At 43.2% G+C, this 21,842-nt stretch overlaps 1 protein-coding gene across 1 annotated transcript in view; it reads right to left on the bottom strand.

Moving 5' to 3' along the window:
• Positions 1–21,842, bottom strand: part of znf407 (zinc finger protein 407) — a 149,631-nt gene that overhangs the window by 67,017 nt on the left and 60,772 nt on the right. The window contains exon 6 of the mRNA XM_053326313.1: positions 18,919–18,993. Within this exon, the coding sequence (XP_053182288.1) occupies positions 18,919–18,993 (75 nt within the window). The remainder of the gene's footprint in view (positions 1–18,918; positions 18,994–21,842) is intronic.

Here is a 21,842-nt window from a genome sequence, read left to right as displayed (position 1 = left end):
TCTCTCTTTCTCCCTCCATCGCTCTATCTTTATCTCTCTCGCCCTCCGTTTCCCTCCCTCCTTCCTTCCGTTTTTCCCCTCCTCTCCTCTTTCCCCCCTCTCATCCTGTTTTCAGACTCCATCACTCTGCACTTCGACAACCCGGCAGCTTAAATCCAGACTAAATTAGCTGAATGAAGATTAAATCATTTGGCCCTGAGCTCTCCAAGATATTGGGAGGAAGACTGAGTAAGCCTTAAATGGTGGCTGACTGGGTTCGGACCTAAATATGTGTCTGTGGAGAGGCTCTTCCTTCAATGGCAGTCAATCGAAACCTGATTAGAGTGGGGGTGTTGGGTAAAAAATGGGGAAAAGATTAAATTTCTGGGACAACTGTTTCCTAAGTACGGACGCTGGCTTCGTTATTTTTCGTTTGCGCGCCGAATGTCGACCGACGACAGGCTTGTTCCCGGACTAAGATATCGAACCGGGCAACATCATCGCTCACGGTGCTTAGGAGAAATGCTTTAGAGAGCGCTGTAGTCAATGTGGTCTGCGGATAGTCAAATCACTTTCCTGGACGGTGCTAGTTTAACATTCAAATGAACAAAGACAACCATCTCTGGCCTGCTGCTGCACCACTTACAACAACAGCACGAAAACTAATGCTAAAAAGAAGAAGGAGGAGGGGGGGGGGGGGGGTCTCTCAGGAGAAAGTCAGAGAATCATCCCAGCAGAGGGGGCATTTTAAAGTGAAATATCTATCGAGTTAAAGCACAGTGAGACCTGCAGGAGCGTACAGCCAGCGTGTCACACAAAAACAAGGACTAAAACCTCCATGAAGAGGCCACATGTGTCTGAGGAGTATTGTAGACGAACCTCCTCTGAGAGGACTGCTGCTGCATATGACTGCAATATAAACAATAGCACACAACAGAGATGCTGCTGCTGATTTATGTTTACCTTCAATCCCAGGAGGGGGAGGAGAGGGGGAGGAGGAGGAGAAGAAAAAAAAAAAAAAAGATAATGAAATAAATAATAAAAGACCAGGCCCATCAGATAAGCTCCTGTTTATCCCGCTGTAGGGCAAATACAAATTGTCAATTTAATGAACACGGTGGACGTGATGAAAGCGGGGTGAAGGAGCCTCCTGCCTGACAAACAATCAGGAAATGTTATCTTAATATTGTTGCGCTGTTATTCAGCCCATAACTTAGGGGGTGGGGAGAGGCCATGAGGAGAAGGAGGTGGGCATGGTGGTAGGGAGAGAGGGGAGCGAAGGGGGAGCAAGGAGGCACAAAGGCCAGGTCCCTCTGTGGTGGCCCTGTTATTGCCTGTTTTTATTATGAGCCATAGCTCAATAGTCCCAAACACACTTTGAAACACACGACTTAAATGTGAGCCTCGGAAGAGTGCACAAACACACACACACACACACACACACACGTAGACACACCGTGGCGCACATCACGCACACACACACAGCCTTGAATTACTAGATCTCTTTTTTTTTCTTTTTTTTTTTGTGAGGGAACAACACGACATGATTCTGAACAAAACAGCCTGAAATGATGTCTTTCTCTGCGTGCAGGAGCATGCCGGTGTAATGTGAAGTTTCCGGACTCCAGTTAATTTAAAAGCTTAATAGGTTTTTACAGATATCCGACTATTAATCAAAATGTTTCAACCAAAAAACTGCAAATCAAAGCTCCAAAAAGCTTCCTGCAGAAATTAGCATCCCCCGAAAAGTACTGAAAGTCTGATTTGTGTGACACGGTTCGGTCAAAGGCCTCTTAGAGCCTCCCTCTCCCTCCCCCCACTCTTCCTTTAAAACGGCACTTTAAAAAGTGTCCAGATGCTTCACAGCTCAAAGTTTTTTTTTTCTTTTTTTTTTTTTGTAATTCTTGAATTTAAAGCATCGCAATCTGAGCAGCCACCAAAATTAACTATTATCTCCATATTTATATATTGCTCGCACTAAATTGCGTCGGGAAGAATTACTATCAATATGAATATCTGCAACAATAACTCAGCCGCAGTGCTGAGGACAGGATGCTCTTTATCAGGCTTCTGATAGGCCTTAAATACAGCACAAGGCAGCCATATCAGAGCTTTTTCTCTCTAATATCAGACCGCATTAGCACCTCGTAAATCAAATTACACTCCTAGAATTTCATTAGGCTCACCTGCCAGCGCTGCTGTGCTGCAGAAATATTTATGTTTTTATGCTGCGATTGTGCGCTCTCAGGTACACAAAAGGGAAGGGGGGGGGGGGGGCGAGAGGGAGAAAAAAAAAAGGGTGATAAACCTAATTATCTTTAAAGAATACAGAGAAAATGTGTCATAAATGGTGGCGGTCCTGAGGAGAGCTGGCGTTTTTCCGAAGCCTGTGGGGGCTGCGAGTTTGGGGACAAGTCTGCTCTGCTGTTTACCATCTTTAACCGGGGCTAGACTCCCTGCAATCCAATTAGCATCTTCCCTAAATTCGCTCTAAAACAGAACTCAAACAGGATGATGTATGACACCGATCACGGAGCCCTCGACAACAAGCTAATCAAATAAAGCCAAAGCAAGACTGCTAATCGTGCAAATACTCGTTCAAGCTGGATCCCAGCGTTATGATGGGAGTCTGTCTTTATTATCTAATTATCTCAAAAGAATTTCGCATTTCCATTTGTACATTTGTACATTTCTTGTTTGTTTGTTGGGTTGGATTATCTGCATCATAAGCATCTCTAGTAGTGAATGTGAGCTGAGGCTGGGGCTGGAGAGGCGGGGTGGGGAGCTGTTGTGGAGGCGGCTGTGGGAAAGAAACGCCCGACGTTCCCCCCGTCCCATTTTCTTCCCCATCTGGAGCGGCTGGGTCTGGATGGCGGGGGTGTCTGGGTATGGATTTTGATTAGACACAAAGGGAAATGACTGAGCCAGTGACCGTAACGACAGCCACTTAATAAAAAAAAGTACAGTCTATACATCAAAGAGCATCTAGCTGTAAATCATTCGGCCCTGTAACGACGTGCATCCTTGTCCCATTACCTAGCCCCTAACAGGCCACTCATATTTACTCTCTGGGCCCCAATATCATTTTAGAATAATGAGCATTGTCCCTTATCTAATTAACGAAGGAGGGGGGGCTAGGTTCATTCTCTCCTCCCCTCCTCTACTCGCTCCCTCATTGAAATTAGGAAGCTGGCGTATTGCTTTAACTCACAAATATTTAGCTAATTTTTTCTCTGTGGCATGACCAGTAAAAGTTATGACACAGATAGGGGCGCTCGTGACTATTGTTGTATGTTGTGTGTAATTGCTGCATGTTGCAACTGGAGGCTGTTTATCCAGGATTTTGTGTGTGTGTGTGTGTGTGTGTGTGTGTGTGTGTGTGCGTCTGTGTGTGCTCCAGTGGGCAGAAGTAAAAGACCAGGTCCATTCTCTCTCTTATTACTGGAATTGTAATTCAATGATCACCTTAGATCACACGCGTGCCATAAATCAGATAGGCTTGACAGAGGATGAAAAATTGTATTAATAATGTGAAACTTATTATACAGTCCCAAATGCTCCCTTGATAAATGACATTGTTTGGGCCTGACAATGATTGCATTTAAAACATTATTTCTGTTTTCTGCTGGTGTGTGTGTGTGTGTGTGTGTGTGTGTGTGTGTGTGTGTGTGTGTGTGTGTGCACTGCTGGACATAGCAGCAGTGCTTTGCCGGTGGGGAAGACAGAGGTGGGGTTCCCAAGCTTCATAAAATATTCAAGATGTTTCCCACCCCTCTCTCTGGAGTCAGTGGGCAGGCGATGGCCGTGGCAGTAAGGGTATAAAATGTGTGTGCGTGTGTGTTTGTGTGTGTGTGTGTGTGTGGCCAAGCACAAAGTTAAATGGCTGGTGGCTCACCGCAGCACAAACACCCCAACTCCCAAACCGCAGAAAGGAGACGTGCACATCTTCAAGTCATAAAGCGGTATACTCTGTGCCGTTATAATGACACATCCTAGTCAGATATTAGCAAATGTGAAGAAGTGCAGAAAGAGAGAAGCGGCGGGCTAATCATTTATGAACGAGTCTACTAGAGATTGCTCTTTTTTGAATAAGTTATTTGGTTGGGAGTTTATTTTTCTTCATAACTCAATTTATACAAGAATGCTAATATAAGAAAAGTAAGTCTAGAGTTGGTTTTGAGCAAAAGCTAGCAGTGACATGAAACCCCCTTACAGGAAAAAAAGCCTGAGATTCAACACACTCACTCTTTCTTTCTTTCTTTCTTTCTGCATTGTATCAGAACAAGCTGGACTGTGCAGGATTGAACTAAAGTCTAGTCTGCATTCCCTGAACACTCAACTGTGCTAGATGGAGACAAACCTCTGAATCCTTGTGTTGTGGAGTTGGAAAAAGCAGCAATAGAGAGAGAGAGAGAGAGAGAGAGAGAGAGAGAGAGAGAGAGAGAGAGAGAGAGCGAGAGAGAGAGAGAGAGAGGGGTCTGGCACGGAGCCTATTTCTTTTCACAAGGACAAACACATTATGTTGTAGCGCAGTATTTTGCTAATGCTTTCTTATTTTCAACACCTCTCTATATGGATTAAGTGGCCCTGCTTAGTGCATAAGCTGTAATGAGGGATGTTGTGTCTGTGTCAAAGACTTGAGCCAGAAACCTCAACCCCGCCTGCCAACGGCGCTGTAAACCAGACCTGGACGGTAAACAGCTGGACTAGAACGTCCAGGCCTTAAAAGTGTTCTCTCTCACACACACACACACACACACACAGACAAACACACACACACACACTGCTTCTTTGTGTTGGACTAACAATCGAGGGACGGACCGTCGGGGCTCGTTCTGATCCAGCTCACAAATCAACAGTCTGTGCCAAAAACTTTGAACCGGGAAGATAAATAAATAAATTAAATCCGATAGAAACTTTTGACAAAAGTAGCAACGCCAATTTAGTGTACATGTAACAGCTTTTGGAAGAAGACACCTGGCAAAATGTACAGTGTACAGTCAATATGGGTGTTTCAAGGGGCAAGGATAAATGTTGGAGGCTTCGACATAAACACGCAAACTTAATAAAAGATTTTGCAAACTTGATCAAACACTCGCAGAAGATTTATGTAAATGTCTACAAGCAACAAGCACGAAGATATGAAAAAAAAAAAAAAAAGCATACTGGAAACAAATAAAACATTTTATGCTCTGGATGACCAACCGTTACAGCTGACTTACATATGATGTTCTAGGTCAGTTTGGAGTGTGACAGCAGACTGGAGAGACTTTAAAAAAGCAGATTTTGGAGCTTGCACAATGACTGCAGCTGAGGACAGTATTTGACAAAGTGTTTTTGGAGAGCTTTCTAAAGTGAATTGAGAGGCTCATTGATGGCTTAGTGGATTTTGCAGAGGGAAAAACAAGCATCGGATTCTCATTTATTGATATTTGGCAGCGGTAGAAGCACAATATCTGATCAAAGAGGAACACGCTAAACATACTGGAAGAAATAAATGTCAGTCTTGCTCATTCGAGTTAGTCTTAAACTAAACAAACACATTTCTATTTAACTGAAGAAGAAAAAAAAAGAAGTGTGAAATAATAACTTTGGAGTGTTTGAGCAAGTATGAAACAAAGGGCGGCTCTATCCTTTATCCTGAGACGTGTTCGCAGTTTAATGAAAAGAATAAATAAAGGCAATGGTTGCACTTGCTCTTTTGCGACTAGCTTTGTGATAAGTAGTGTGCTCTTAGAATTGTACAATCTACGACTCATATTAGCTTCTTAAAAGCTGGTATCGGTGCAGCTCCGGGTTCAAGAAAAGTCTAATTAAGTTCCTGGACAGTTGGGAGTCAGATCCCAGTGCAGGGACCCCCAGAACCAGACCGGTCTTTCCCAGCAGACCTGACTTTCCCTGGCCGGCCATGTCCAACGTCCTCTACTGTATGTGTAATATAACCCCCCCTGCGCCCCCCCCCCTCTCTCCTTGTGATCTTATTACCCCCCCCCACACACACACACACACATACACATACACACACACTCCACTCCACTCTCCCCTCTCTTCTCCCTCCTCCTCATCCCTGCAAATGACCATGATGGGAGGCCATTCATCTCACTCCATCGGCCACCACAATGAAATAAATCAAGAATTTTTCCCCCAAATATAACAATATTTGTATTTGGGGTGGGGCAGACGTAATTGATGACTGCGGCCGCGCTAATTAAAAACGGCGGAGGTTTCATTAATCTTGGTCATTGGGTATGGGGATAGTAGGGGAGCAGCTATAGTGTCGGCTGGACGATGGGGGGTGTGTGTGTGTGTGTGTGGGGGGGGGGCGCCTCCCATCGTCCTCATCGCTCAGGTGATTTGGTCCATTGTCGAGTATATTAGCACGGCGAGGTTAATGTGAAACGGTCATTAATAATCACAACAAAAGTCTATAAGTATACAAGCTCAGTCTCTCTCTCTGTCTGTGGCCTTCTACCACGACGTGACTCCAGGAAGCACACAAGACAAAATAGTGAACAATCACACATGTTTACTGCCATGTCCTGGCTGGAGAAGTTAATTGCTTTTCTGACTTTGCTTTCTTTTTTTTTTTTTTTTTTTTTACTTTCTCCTGTCACACAAGCACACACATGCACACACACACACACACACACAGTCATACGCCGCTTTCGGAGAATTAATTACCGGTCTCAACTTTTGCTGCTTTGCCTGTGTTTGCCTAGTCAAAACTATCCAGGCACAGAGGGCTGAGGTGTCACAGGCTCTTCAGAGAACAACGAAATACGAGCACCGGAGAGAGAGGGGGGGGGGGGGGGGGGGGTTCATGCATGTTTCACGTCGTGTGAGTCTACACATCTGACATAATCTTCACGCTCTACATTTTGGGGCGTACATGATTTTTATCATAATATTTTGATTCTTTAAGAGTATTTTTTCCTTAGTCAGATAATCTGATTCATGTCATACATTGTGGATTATCAAATTTTTAACATGCAAGATGGCAGCAGGGCTTTAAATCAATAAACATAATCTATAACATGGAGAGAACGAGCTAGGTTTAAACATTTTGAGTGGTTTTCTGAAATGACTCCACCTTGAAGCATTATTAAAATACATTTCCGTAACCACTCCCCGGATCACACAGATCACACAGACCAAAAACTCTTCAGCATCTGCCACATAAGTCACATCGGCGCTTCTACTTAGCAGAAAAAGACGTGAACAGACCCCGGAGTTGATAAAACAGAATCATATTGTTACTCTTGTGCCATTACAGCGCAGACAATTTACTAAGTAGCACCTATGAACGGCGCAGATGGATATCATCATCACTCCGTAATGGCCCCTACATGTTAATTCACAACTTTAGCTTCTCCTCCACGACTCTGCCACAGAATAATGGCTAGCCTGCATCTGGTGAGAGGCAGTGTGTGGGGCAGTGTATGAAGCTTAGAGAGAAACGCAGAGAGACAAAGAGAAACAGAGAGAATTAAACAGGGAGAGAGAGAGAGAGAGAGAGAGAGAGAGAGAGAGAGAGAGAAAGAGATGGGTGGGTGGGGTGGAAGCAGTAGCATATGGTGCCACGCTGCCATAAACAAGCTTTATGAAAAGACCGGGGACGTTTATTTAATCATGGAATACCTGAGGAATCGCAACGAGACACACACTTTGTCCCATTATTGTTAGCCCATAAATTTAACTGCTTTACCACAACGACAAGGAACCTGATACAACCGCTGAAGACAACACGGGGAAGCAGGTGAATTTATGTATATGTGTGTTTGCGAACTGCACGGTGGAGCTATGGTAAAGAGTGTGTGTGGCGTTACAGCTGCAGCAATAAATGCAACACACTGGTATCAGTGTACCTGCCAACACAGAGAACAAAACACTCTGTAAAGTATCTGATACAGAACACTCAGATTACAGATGTGTCGACTGTGAAGCTTCATTTTATTCTTCCAGCAGCCTCGTCATGCATAAACATTCAGCTTTTCACCTGTAATTGCCTTCATTCTCTAGAAGGTAGTCTAACAGGCGATGCAAAGAATTAAAACATTCATTAGTGCCTCGACCTCTCGGGGTCAGACAAAAACATTTCCGAAAAAATAACAAGGTGGGTCTAAAGGCCCCCAGAGGAAACACATTTCTCATTTGTATTGAATTGAAACAGCGGTGGACATCCAAATAAAGCTCTGCACTGCACTGGGGTCACTTCAAAATCACACACTCACACACACACACTTACAAATGCACAAACACAACTGTGCTTGCACATAGAGCTGGACATAAATATCAGCATATTTGCCACATGCATGGAAGTGCACATGGGACTACATAACACACAACTGCACGTACAGCTGTACTTGAAAGTTCACAATGCAATATAAAAGGGACGTCATGCACACGAGACACAATTGGACTGCGTGTGCAATTGTGTGCCTGCAAGTGTACTGCGCACACACACGCACATATACACACAAACACATACACACACACACACACACACACACACACACACAGACACACACAGCTCTGGGTCAGGGGGACAGCGGTAGCTCAGAGCCAGCTGTGACCTGCCGGTCCAGGTGCTCAGGAAAACCGCTGTTAACGGCCACGATTGATGATCTAATCAAACTGTCACCATGGCGATCCGCTGCAGGGGGAGGGGAGGTTGGGGTGGCGTGCGTGTGTGTGGGGGGCGGGCAAGTGGGAGTGGGGCGAGAGCAGGTGGGGGGGAATATCCAGGAGGCCTTGTGCATGCTTACCGTTAGCCCAAATTGAGAGTGACAGTCTCAATAGTGAAAAGGCCTCTTTTTTCCCCCTCTAAGTAATGGAGGAAACAACTCCAGCGGTCTTCCGGAGGATGTCACATAATCAAGGGAGCCCCAAAACACCCCCACCCACCCCTCTCTGTAACGTCTCAGCCCAAGCAGAGCGTGGGGGGGTGGATTGAGACTATGGACGTCCGGAGATGATGCGGTACAGTGCTGAACCGACAGCCAACACAGAGCTGATTATGATGAGTTCTGCATTGTTGGATGCTAAACACGCACACACACACACACACACACACACACACACACACACACACACACACACACACTCACTCACACACACACACACTCACACAACACACTGTACTCCCTAAATCAGCTAGACTAAAATGTACATGAACATCTAGTGTTAACATCTAGTCTCGGGGGGCCATTAGGAAACATTGGTAATGTCGATTTAGTGATGAATTGTTCTTTTTACAACCTACATGAGGAGATGATGGAGAAAAAAAAAAAGAAACCTTGAATCCCAACAATCATTCTTTCACATTATCTAAATGGAATCATCTGTAGTGGCCCCTATAGCCTGCTCAAGACCATCAACTGCATGGGCCCCCGACCCCACTGCTCTAAACTATGATGATGGGTAGGCCTCGTACTCTGCTGTCCAACCCACACTCACATCATATGTTCACACATTAAGCGCCACTCAGCCCACACAGGCACACCAGATACCAGGAGATGAAAACATCCACGCTGTCTGTCACATGTTTAGCTGGGGATTTATGCAATGAAGAGGAAGTGGTTTCCAATTCAGTGAGTTTGGAACTTTTGGAGTACCAGCTGGTTTCCTTGAGGGGGCACTAGGGGGTCCACAGATAGAAGAGGTTTCATTTTATGATCATTTATTTCATTAAATCTGATCTGTAAAAGAGAATACATGATAGAGTTTTCTGTGTAAGAGCAAACATTTCTCTTTAACCACACTGCCAAGAAGTCAGCTGGATGAGAGGAGATACAATTGATATTATTTAAGAGATGTTATTATATAAACCTTATGCATTTCAATATTTCCCCCATATTTCTGTATTTCATTAAACAACATGAACATGAATGTATTGTAATACTAAAAAATTGAAATGTTTAAGAAAGCTCTCCTAATGATTAGAGTATTATTATAATTAATCATCATTAATTACGTCATATAATCCATCTCAGTAGGGATTTCTGGTTAGTGGATGTGTATTTAATTAATGATGTCCATAGGTGAGTGTGTATATTATATTACTTTATATTGTTATAAAGAAAAATACATAGTGTCAAAGTGTATATTTATTTGTTAAATGTTGTTTAACAACAGTGTTCAACAATCATCATTTAGAAATAGAAGGATGCTATCTTTAAGTATAAGAAGACTGACAGTAGTAAGAGAAAAACATGAGATCATATTAGAAAAATACATGTGACAATCTGCTTGAAAACATGCAGTAGTTGCACAGCATCTTAACATGCTTTGTATTTGCGTGGGGAAATATGATTATTTAACTAGTGCACATAATAATAAAATGAATTAAGCCTTCCTATATTTAGCTGAAAAGAGAAAAGTTCAGGAAGTTGTCCAACTTAATAGTGGCCTTGTTGATCGCTGCCTGTTCTGCATGTGTGTTAATCACCTTCCCCAGGATATATCCACGACTGCCGCTCGCCCGTCCAGCTCGCATTAATTTAATCGCTGCTCAGCTAATTCATTGATTAATTGGTTCATTAGTGATGCCTGGCAACATCCATTTCTGCCATGACAGTCTGATGTTTCAATAGAGAAGAAAAACAGGCTGGCAACAGCCCAGTTTTTCCACAGTCCCACTGTGCATAATGTCCAACCACTGTCAACAGTTAGCCGCACAATTGTGTCACTGTATAACTGCCTGGTTTTGTGCCACAGGATGTGAAATGAATATGAAGGTGAACTGTGCACATTCCCCGTTCTTGTCTGGTTGAGTAATGTCACTTGGGTTTCAGTGGTGGGTGACATCATTCTTCGGAAAAGAAAAACTTCAAAAGCAGGAGGGACTGTTGGAGCTGCACTACCGAGATGAGGTACACGCTGTTATGAGAAGACAAACTACTGCTGCAGATTTATTCCACAAGTCAAGGTCATGTTGTTCTGACATGATGAGCAGCTTCCAACTCTGGGAAGAGCTGTCGACTGCTAACTAACATTATTATTAGTAATAGGATCGGATAGGACCCTGCTGCACCCTGCAACAAGGAGCCTGATGTTAGAGTGAGCAACAACAGTATACAGTATGGATGGAAGTGCTGATGTGACATCAGTGGCCAAATGACATGACCATAAAGTAGCGAAGACATACATGACCTCTGACCTTTCTACTCCAAGACATGGACCCAGATTTATAATTGGCATTTTGTCACAGTTGCTGTTACCAAGCAGAGGTCGTACTACACTTTAACTAATAATGAGTAAGACCACAGGGGTGGAGTTTTTAGCATTAAAGTGCGTCAGCAACATGCTTTCCTCACACCCCCTACCCACAAACACACTCATACACACACACTCCCACTATTCTGCACCATATGCCCATGACAAGTGCATAAAAATCGTTCCCAAGCGATAGCACAGGCCAACCCATAAAAACTTAATGCACCTAATTTCCCAGTAATCAAACTTTTATCGACTGCAATGGCTTTTAAACTAACAAATTTTAATTATCGCTTAATTTTAACAGCAATATTAACGCGATCCCTCATTCTGTGAGTGTTCATTCTCCATGAAATATTGAGTAGGGTAAACAGCGAGGCGCTGTCCGCTGGCTCCTGTTCAAACAAGCAGCCAGCAAACACAAAGGTGAGCTCGGGGTCGCTGAGGCCTTGCCAGTACCGCACCAGGACAACGTGAGCTGCACAGACCTCTGGGAAATGAAGCTTCATCAGTGCAAGTGTATGAAAACTGGTCCGCTGATGTTGCACTAAGATTACTACATGGCATTGATCACTGGTGTGTGTTTGTCAGCAATTATAATTCGAGCCTGCTTCTGCAACAGACACCAGTTTATTTTATGTTCTCCGTTTGATTTGATATAGATGAGTTTTTTTTAAATGGATAAAAACAAGGAAAAAACATATTTTCTTTCTTTTTCCTGGATTTAAGGATATTTAAACACCCCAAAGTGAGCCCAAATATCCTTGGCTACTTTCAAGTTAATATTTTCCTGCTGCCTTGCCTGTGTTTCTCTGTGCTGCTAATCACATCCCTGCTTACTGTACTAGCAGCTCGGGATGTTATTGACTGCTGCCCTTGGGTGGCTGAAAACTAGGCCTTACCACCCAACACCAAGACAGAAAGACAAAGTGCTGACACAGGCAGATAAGAGGAGGAAGAAAGAGAAAGATTAAAGAGCAGATTCATTATCAATAATTAAGGGAAAGGATTTATTCTAATGAATTAGGGGTTGTCTTTATCTACTCTTTATCTCCCTATCACGCAGCTAACTCTCTCTCTCTCCCTCTCTCTCTCTCTCTCACACACACACAAACACACACGAACAAATGAGCAGCACACACACACACTGGCCCGTGGTTTTTGTGTGACTTGACCCCTGCCTGCTCTGTGTGGTCCATATTGCCACCATGCTGGCTCCAGGCAGGGCTCTTCCGCCCTCGCTCCTCCCGTCCAGCCTGGACGGTCCCGGCTCTCGGTGCCGGGGCAATATGGCTGCGCTGCACGGCATGCTGGGACGCGGCGGCAAGCCCAGAGCCCATTGCTGCAAAGCCAGATGCCCACTCAGCCAAGCTCTGACCCTGGCACAGCAACTTGAATGCAGGAACGTACAGTATATATATATTTATATAGAAATGCTATCATGTGAACATAGTAATATAAACAGAGGGCATTATGTAAACCAGGGTAAAACTGAAATATTGACTTATAGATGTATTTGGCTAATTATTTTAAAGTCAATATTATGGTATTATTTTCTGTAGAAAGTATCAATTCATTAATCTTGCTACTAATAAAAATCTAGAGGAAATACTGAATATAATTAAAAATACAAACATTTAAAGGCACATATAAAGAGATGAATGATGGACACACATTTGCAAATCAGCTGCACAAATCCCAAATCACTATCTGCAGTCAAAAATTACTCTCCACTCTCCGCTGCAGTCATGTAATAACAGATGCTCTGAATATCCCCGTCTTCATTTTGTGAGTCATCACACCTGCGCTGCATGCATCATGCTAGCTATTTCTGGATCTGTGTTTGTGCCTTTTCACCTGGTTTTCTGTTTTCCTTCCATTAGAGACATTTTAGCGCCGGCTTATTGCTCTCAAAGATACAGTAACAGCAACCCGCGCCGAGCCTCCGACCCACCTATAACCAAAACTGTGAGCAGACTTCAGTAATTAGACACGTCCAAAACACTGAAAACATTCTACTCCGGATGCTTGTAACACGCTTTTTATTTTTACCTCACTTAAACAAATACATCTTTTTTTTTTTTTTAAACTTAGTTGTCAGCACTCCTGTTTCAAGAGTGATGAGCGTATTAGTTCGAGGAGTTTATTATTACAAGCGTGAAAATGGCAGGCGTTTTAACAATTACCTATGAAAACAGGTATGTGAGACAGGTCAGTTGTCTTTCGGCGCCCTGTTTTTAAAGAACTAATTACGAGCAATTGAGGCAAGGTCGCCCCTGTCAGTCACGCTCTCACAAGCCACTCCCTTGTTATTAAAGTGTTGGTTTAGGTGCCTGCGCAGACACACACTGAGATGCGCACCAAGGTTAAAATGGCAAATTACAAGAGAGATGAATGTATTGGAATAAGAAGTCAAACTATGTGATGAATTATGTGAAATATGTTTTGATGGAAGAGAACACAAAGTCTACAACAACCTTGACATGTGTACATAACTTCATAAAAAGAAGTCAGCTTTATCTATTGCTACAGAAGAAATAATATATAACTACATATTCACATATTCATTATTACTCAGCTGTACAGCTCTGGTTTACGCTAGACATTCAAAATTAATGGTTGTATCCTCTCTTTTGTTTTACTATCAGGATCGCTCTGTTGTTCTTTTGTGAATGAGCAGCAACACTCAATCAAACTCAATAAAACAACTTTTACAGATTCTGGAGCCTTTACAACCATTTCTCCCACTAGACTGGCTCAAACCCCGCATGGATTAACTGAATAAGGGAGATTAAATATTCAGATGAAACTACACAGTGAAACAGGGCTAATTCAACTCTGTATGATATAACAAGAGAGAGTGATAGCAGATTCTTATTAGGATTCTTAGCTGTAATGCACAATGTTACAATAAAAACCTTTTAACATTGTTCAATGCCATTACAGTCTTGAAAGCATACAACAAACAGAGCCAGGTCTGTGTATACCTATGAGGACATATGGTCCTCATAAGGATACATGTGTGAGAGACTACACACATACAGGCAAACAAGAGGACAAAAAGCCCTCATCTCCACTGAGTGCCTGCAGTGAGGAGTGGTGGTGTGACTGAGACGAAGACCCAGTTGTGTCACTTTATTACAGTTCAGCTCTCCCTTTCTTTCTCTATCTCTCTCTTTCTCACCCAGAACCTGTCAGATAGTTGGAGTCTGTCATCTCCCCTCCGATTCTTCTTCCGCCCCTTCCCCACAGGGGTTAGAACGATATATGGGGCTAATATTAGCCTTTCATTTTTAAGTCGCGTCTGACCAATGTTGGCCGTCACTAGCCACTCCACTCATTAGCTGGAACTGGAAAAAGCAGTGTTATTCCTCACATGAAAATAATTCCATTTAAATTAAGGGTACGTTTCGATGCTGTTCTTCCTGTGTTTGTGTGGGTTTTGTCAGGGTACCTCAGCTTCCTTTAACCGTAAAACATGTGTGGTAAACTGAAAGTAGACGGCATATGACAAGAAAATTTGCAGGTTTGTGAGCAAAAGGAAGTGCTGCATTTGGCTTTGATCACAGTGTGTGCTGCCTGTCTGGAAGGTTTTTTTTTGCACAGCCATAACATTTGCTTTCTTTGATTTCATATATTCATGCATTATACTTCCTTGCCACTTCCTTTCCTTGACCAAGGCAAAGGCCTCGGTTTGGCTCCATTGTGCTGAGTCTTCTTATTGTCTCAAAGTACTGACAGGAAAGGTCTAACGGGGACAGAGTTCTCCTTAGGAGATAAATAAAGTTTAGGCTGATGAACTAAAATAGTTAGTAGAAGTAAAAGCAGGAATTGTCAGCATTTTGTGTTGGTGGGACTAGATCCTCCTCACAGATACCCACCCAAAATAACTTGGCATTTGAGGTCCCAGACGGATTTGGCTAAGTGGAGCTTGGCGTTACCTACGGCTAGTCAGGTCTCTTCCTCCTCCTGCTCCTCCTCCTCTTCTCTTCCTTTGACTAACAGATCTCCCCAGTGTTCTAAAAATATCAGGTGAACAGGGCCGTAGAGATGGTGATGAAACTGCCTCTCTGACACTGTCCCACTGCAATCCATCTCTCCACCGCCTGCCAGCCAGCATATGTTTGCAATTGGCTCCCCCCAACAACCCCCCATCGCCTCTCAACCCACCCCCCTCACCGGTCCCCAGTTGCCGGTTCAGATCCCTCCCTCCCCTCCCCTACCTTACACACACACACACACACACACACACACACACACACACACACACATTTCCCCATCCTTTCCCCTCTCCCTGTCTCTCTCCCTCAGCAACCGTCCTAGTCTCCAGCTCTGGGCTTTCAAAACCGGTGCAGTTATCAATCACCGAGCCGGTACTGTCACGTTGGACCAAACCACTCACACACACACACATACATACACACACACACACACACACAAACGAACACACTTTCTTTCTTTTCTTTTCTTTCCTTTCTTTCTTCCATCTTTCCTCTCCTGCTATCTCTCTGTCATCCCACCCCTCTCACTCCTCCTTCTCCTTCTTTTTATACCTCCTCTGTCCTCCGTTGTCTGCCTCCTCTCTTACATTTGCCCAAATTTGTTCCACTTAATAAGCCCTCCCCAATGACCTTGTGCTAATTAAGCTGCACTGTGTTGGAAATATGATGGTTAATTAATGATGAGATAAATTCTGTCTGCAGGACTGTCAGAAAAATGATGACACCGTGTTTTACAGGTTTAAATAGAACAAACCTTGTGGCCGTCCTCCCTCCAAGTGCGCATGCAAGGTGTGTGTGTGTGTGTGTGTGTGTGTGTGTCCATGCACATACGTGTATCTATAGGCACGTTTTTAAATGTGTATGAATGTGTGCAATGAAAAAAATGAGAGAAAATGAGGATGCTGGAATCTACAGTTTGTGTGTGTGTATGTGTATAAACATAACTGTACGCATGTGTACATGGGTGTGTTTTAACGTGGACAGAGTGATCATACAGTACTTCTATGCACGTGTGATGTAATGACGCTGTGTGGATGAGAAGAGCGAGTGGAGTTGTTTTTGGCAAAAACACACACTGAGCTAAACACTATCAAGTAACACACAGACCTTATAGCTCCATCCATGCCCAGAACCCTGTGTGTGTGTATGTGTGTGTGTATGTGTGTGTGTGTGTGTGTGTGTGTGTGTCCTCTGTGACCTTGGCTGTATTGCTACCTCTTGACACAAAAGCCAAGAGCACATTTGGGAGACAGAATGTGACAAAAACAGAGATGGGAATTTTTGACCGGCAAGTCAAAAAAATGTAAGTCAACTTCAAATTATGGGCATTATGGGTAATGTAGGCTACCCATAATGCAACGTAACTTGTTTCATTTGACCGTATAAGGATTCTGGTGTGTTCTGCAAGTGGTGGCTAAATCAGCCTCAATCTGCAATAATGTGTATGTGTATGTTTATACACACACACACACACACACACACACACACACACACACACACACACACACACACACACACACACACACACACACACACACACACACAAGCAGAGATGAGGAGCAGACTGCAAAATCTCTGGTAACCTCACTTCTTTTTAACTTTTTTTCTTCAGCCCAAACCCACATGCAGCTCTCTCCAGAGCCACAAACTTATGCAGTAAAACTTTTTTTCGCAGCAGTAATCCCAACACCTGTAAACAAACTTCTCTGTGTAAAATCAATGGAGTTCTCCTATAAGTAATCACCTGCTCTCAATCCATCTCAAAGAAACAGTGAAATATAGAATGTATTTTCTCTAGCCCTAACCCTAAATTCTAATCATGTGTCCATGTGTGAATGTGTTATCTCATGTTATATGCCAAATATTTCCCATCTTGAACTTGACTAGTCAACCCACCCATCTGGTGCAATTGAAGTTAACCATTACCTCATGGGTCATACTATCTAGCCAGACAATTGGTCAGAGATGAGTGTTTACACACGGTGATAAATACTTTGGGCTTGGGGTCATTAAATTCTCCCTTGTCCTCCTTGTCTCCTGATCTCACAGTGTGGGTGAGAGAGGTGTGGGTGTAAGCCTAGAGTACTCTACAACACTGTGTCTCACTACAGCTCTGCGTTCCTCCATTTCTGCTAAGCTACGCCTACTTTTGATCGATCAAAACAAATCCTTCTTGTATTACACCACCCACATATTCATCACTCAAACATATGTCACATTATAGAACAGAGAGGGAGTCAAACTTCCATTTCACTATGATTATAACAATGCTCCTTTTCTATTTATTTCTTCTCTTTAGAGTAGTTTGCAACTTTTAATAATGTTGTTAGACCTCATTTGAAATTCATTAAAAGTATCTGCTTTGTAAAAGAGGACGATAACATTCTCCCACTCACATTTAGAGAAGCCTAAAGCCAACATAATTGTTTCTGCTCCTGCATTTTCTTATTCTTTTGGGTTATTTTTGCTCTTTCTTCCAAAAGAGTAGCAAAGATGCCGGACAAAGATGTTCATCCCGTGTTGGTCGGCGGCAAACAGCAGAGGCCTGTGGTGCTGGGGCATGTCACTGATATCAATGTATGTAATTGTGAGCACTTTATTGAAGCAGAGTGTTGCTAAAGGAATGCTATGGAGCTCTGTCAGCTCTCCTTGGATAAGCAAAGGTTACAATAACAAACACGTGGATGAAACGGAGACTTGAAGCAGTTAAGGATATGAGGATTTGTTTCCATCTAATCCAGATGAACAGCTGACAGTAGGAATTTAGTTGATCACGTCTGAGAGATGGAGAGGCATCTGCTCGGGCTGCTTACTTCCATATCTGAAGCCACTTGTCATATCTAATACCGCACGTTGTCAAAAGTATCAATTTGGTTGCGGAGTAATGAAAAAGCGGGTCTGTTTCTATTTTAGCGGCTCGCTTGACAGATTGAGAGGTGTTTAACGTCTCGTTTTGACTTGTCAGGGTAGAGGGAGGGAGGGAGGGTGGTGGTGGTTGAGGGGGGGGCTTCACAACTTCATCTCCTCATCTTTCTTTTTTCACACACATACACAACACACACACAACACACAGACACAGACACACACACACACACACTGACAGCAGGGCTCTGCTTCTGATAGACAGGGCCAAGCTGGAGACATTACACATACTCGGAAACACACACTCGCGTGCACAGACAAAAAAAAAAAAAAAAAAGGAAAAAAATGGTAAAAGAAACATCATTCATCCTTAATTCAAGAGGGAGAGCAGAAAGTAAGATGAGGGAAGGAGCCAGATAAAGTTTGACAGAAAAAAGAGATGTGAGCAAGAGACCGAGACAGACAGAATGAGTGAAAGCCATTTAACTCATTAGGGAAAGGGAGGATCTCAAGTTATATTTAACTTGAAATTTTACAAGGGGGGGGGGGCAGTTTTTGCTTAAAAGCTTGCAGACCTCCATAGGGGTTGTAGTAGTCATCCTTCAATATCTAGAATGAATTGCTTGCTGTAGTGTATCTAGTCTCCTCAGAACTAAAAGACTTGACAGCAGCAAGGATGGAGACACTTACCTGAGTCTAATTGTACCTTCCTTTCATGTAAAAACTAATGTTCACAAGCTTTTCTGAAAAAAAAGTCTGGAACAAACACAAACTTTTATAAGTCCTACAACTAAAACACAACCTTAAAACCAGATTATAATATGTAGCAGTGAAAAAAAGTCACATTTTTGGTTTAATTTACCTTTCTTTTCGTTGTCCAACTCCATGTTTTCCCAGCAGGTGGGTGCTGAGGTGTTTCTTCATCACAAAGGCCCATCTACAAAACACACACACACACAAATAAAGGACACGGGTTAACTACAGGGCAAAATGTAGGAATGGGAAATGAAGCACTTGGTAGACAACATCTGCAATTAAGCGCATTGAGATGAATTAATTTCTTCCTATATTAACATATACTGTTTTTCCAACACTGAGGTTTAAGCATAAAAGATCTTATGCCTCTTGGTTTTTGGTTCCTTCTCTTTTTGTCCCCGCCCCCATTCCCCTGAAAGATGTGTTTCACTTCAAGAATATGTTGGACTGTCTGTTAGCTTTTCCTCTGTTTTCTCCCCAACTGTCACTTTTGAACAATTGCATGAAAGCACGAACACATCCTTCTTTTTCGCTGTCCAAGACTGTTTCCTGGAAAAACCCCTTGCGACACCGAGTTTTCAGAAACCGCAATAATAAGCTGTCATAAACAGGTTTTTTGGGCGGAATACTACTGTTTTGTTATCTGATGACAGACCAGCAAAACAGACAAGAATTTCTATGAAAATGTTGCACCACAAGAGGAGTATTAGTTGCTGCAAGTCTGCAAATACTTAACAAAGTTATAAGGGATAGGGATAGGGTTAGGGTTAGGGTTAGTTTGCTTGTTTGTTTGTTTTTGAAGCACCTTTTTTGGCCCGAGGCAAAGACTGCCACATGTTGTACATCAATGTGCCACAAAAATTACTGATGAACATATATCTGCAGTTCATGAAGGAGTACATACACACAGTCTAAAACACTGGGGTACCGTAGCTCAACAGCGACCGCAATGTCCTGACTTTGTCGAGGGCCCTGAGTTTACCGTGTCTCCTAAACAGCATATGAAAACATAATATACGGATGACAGGACTAACTACTCAGACATCCAAGCTGCTTCACCAGTGTTTTCATCCCCTGGCCTTTTCATTTAGCACCCATCACTTCCCATTATTGTGCAACTGAGAGACAATGACCACATCTGAGAGCCGAGGATGGAGCTACATGAAAGAGGCCGAGGGAGTTGAACCGACAGTCATGTGGTTGGCACTGTCACTGCACACACTCAGGTCCCCTCCCTCGTGTGGCGCTCCCTCCCCATTTTTCTCTTCTTGGAGGTTTTCACTTTTCCTTCTTCCAAGTAGATCATTATTCTATTTTCTCTCCGGCGGAGCCCCGTCTGTGCCTTTTTCTGAAGCTTTCCTGCCAACTTTAGGAGTCAGTCTATCATAAAGCAAAAGCATAATTATTTCACCATTTATGTCGCCATGTCAGCTATTGCCCTTCTCTACCGCCCCCCCATCCAAAGTCTGGACGCACACACACACACACACACACACATACACTCATACACATGGCTGAGTCCTCCATCCCATCATGGCCCCAGAGTCCCATCCGTCATGGAGGCCCCTGAGGCCGACGCTAACTAACACCACCACCATATAAATATTCAAACATGTTCCACTGTTTTGCCTCGTTATCATCACTCTACATTTTCTCAATCCTCTCTAACTCAATCCATCCACCCGTCCAGAATGTTGCCTTGGAGTTAAACTGGGAGCGAGCGTATGACTAAATCTTGTACACTCCAATCAGGGAGGATGGCAAGATCAAAATGCAGAGTTTCTTTGACCCACTAGAAGCATCTCTGACTGACGGCATCATCTATAAATAAACAAACAGCATAATTAAGACATTTCTGAGAGGATGGGGGGTGGGGGGTAAAATAATTAATCAATACATTTGAGAGGAAAGCAGGGCCTTGGAACACTTCACGCGTGCTTGTTTAAGACGTCGTGTTTAGACGCGAGGAAAAAAAAGAGCTTGCAAACATTTCTGTTAATTATGTATTACAGCTGTCCTTCATAAACCTAATTACAGAGTGCTGAAAGGCAACAGGGGCAATTTGCATATGCGCATGAAAGACAAGACATATGCAAAATATGATTTTAATTAGCATTCTTTGATAGCGAGGGGTACAAATCAAACTGGCATGTTGTGAGATTCTCATCTCTGCCGTTTTCTACCGGATAATCTCAGGGTGGCACGAGTGCAAGATGGGTAATGCACTACGGAGGCACCTGGCACAGGCTGCACACATACACTCGTGCACATAAACGGCTGTTAATATCCACAGAAGTGCATAATAACAACATGCACAACCCCATGATAACCAAACACACAAAGAAAAAATACAAATATCTACTATGCACACAAATGCTGTCATAATTAGTTATTTGCCATGTGATTATCTAATAGACATTATTACTATTATTCATGATAACATTGAGATAAAATGCAGGCAATGTACAGTACACACACCTACTGATGCAAATACAGACAAATTGCAATCCTTACTTGCAAAAGCAGACGTCCACAAGTACCCTATCTCTCAAACACGCACACATACACACACACACACACAACAAGATCCCATATCTAAATGTTAAAGGGGCAAATCCATTTGTTTAAGGCAGTGTGTAATCAGCCCCCTGCCCTTGGTGTGTGTGCATCCTCTGCCATCCAGGTCAAGGCCTCAGCTTGTCGTCCTGCTGCCTTGGGCTGCATCATCAGCCCAAACCATCAGCCTTGATGGTTATTGTAACAAAGGGATACTTTAACATGCCATTCATCCATATCAATTCTCTTCCCCCCCATGAATTGAACTAATAAGGCTGTGCCTCTGCCCTCCAGGGAGGCTCATAATATCCATTGCAGATATGAAAAAAAAAAAAAAAAGAAAAGGAAAAAGAAAGACGGAGGCTCTGGTGTTTCATGTTCGACTTTCCCTTCAGACTAATCGGCGCGCCACAGCTCGTTAGGTCCGTGACGTGCCGGAGCTTTACCGATAAGCAGGGGAGACACGGCTCAATT

This window comes from Scomber japonicus, chromosome 10, assembly GCF_027409825.1.
Source record: "Scomber japonicus isolate fScoJap1 chromosome 10, fScoJap1.pri, whole genome shotgun sequence".
Taxonomy (NCBI): Eukaryota; Metazoa; Chordata; class Actinopteri; order Scombriformes; family Scombridae; genus Scomber; species Scomber japonicus.
The sequence above is the reverse complement of the archived record's forward strand: the minus strand, read 5'-3'. Positions and strand labels throughout refer to the sequence as shown.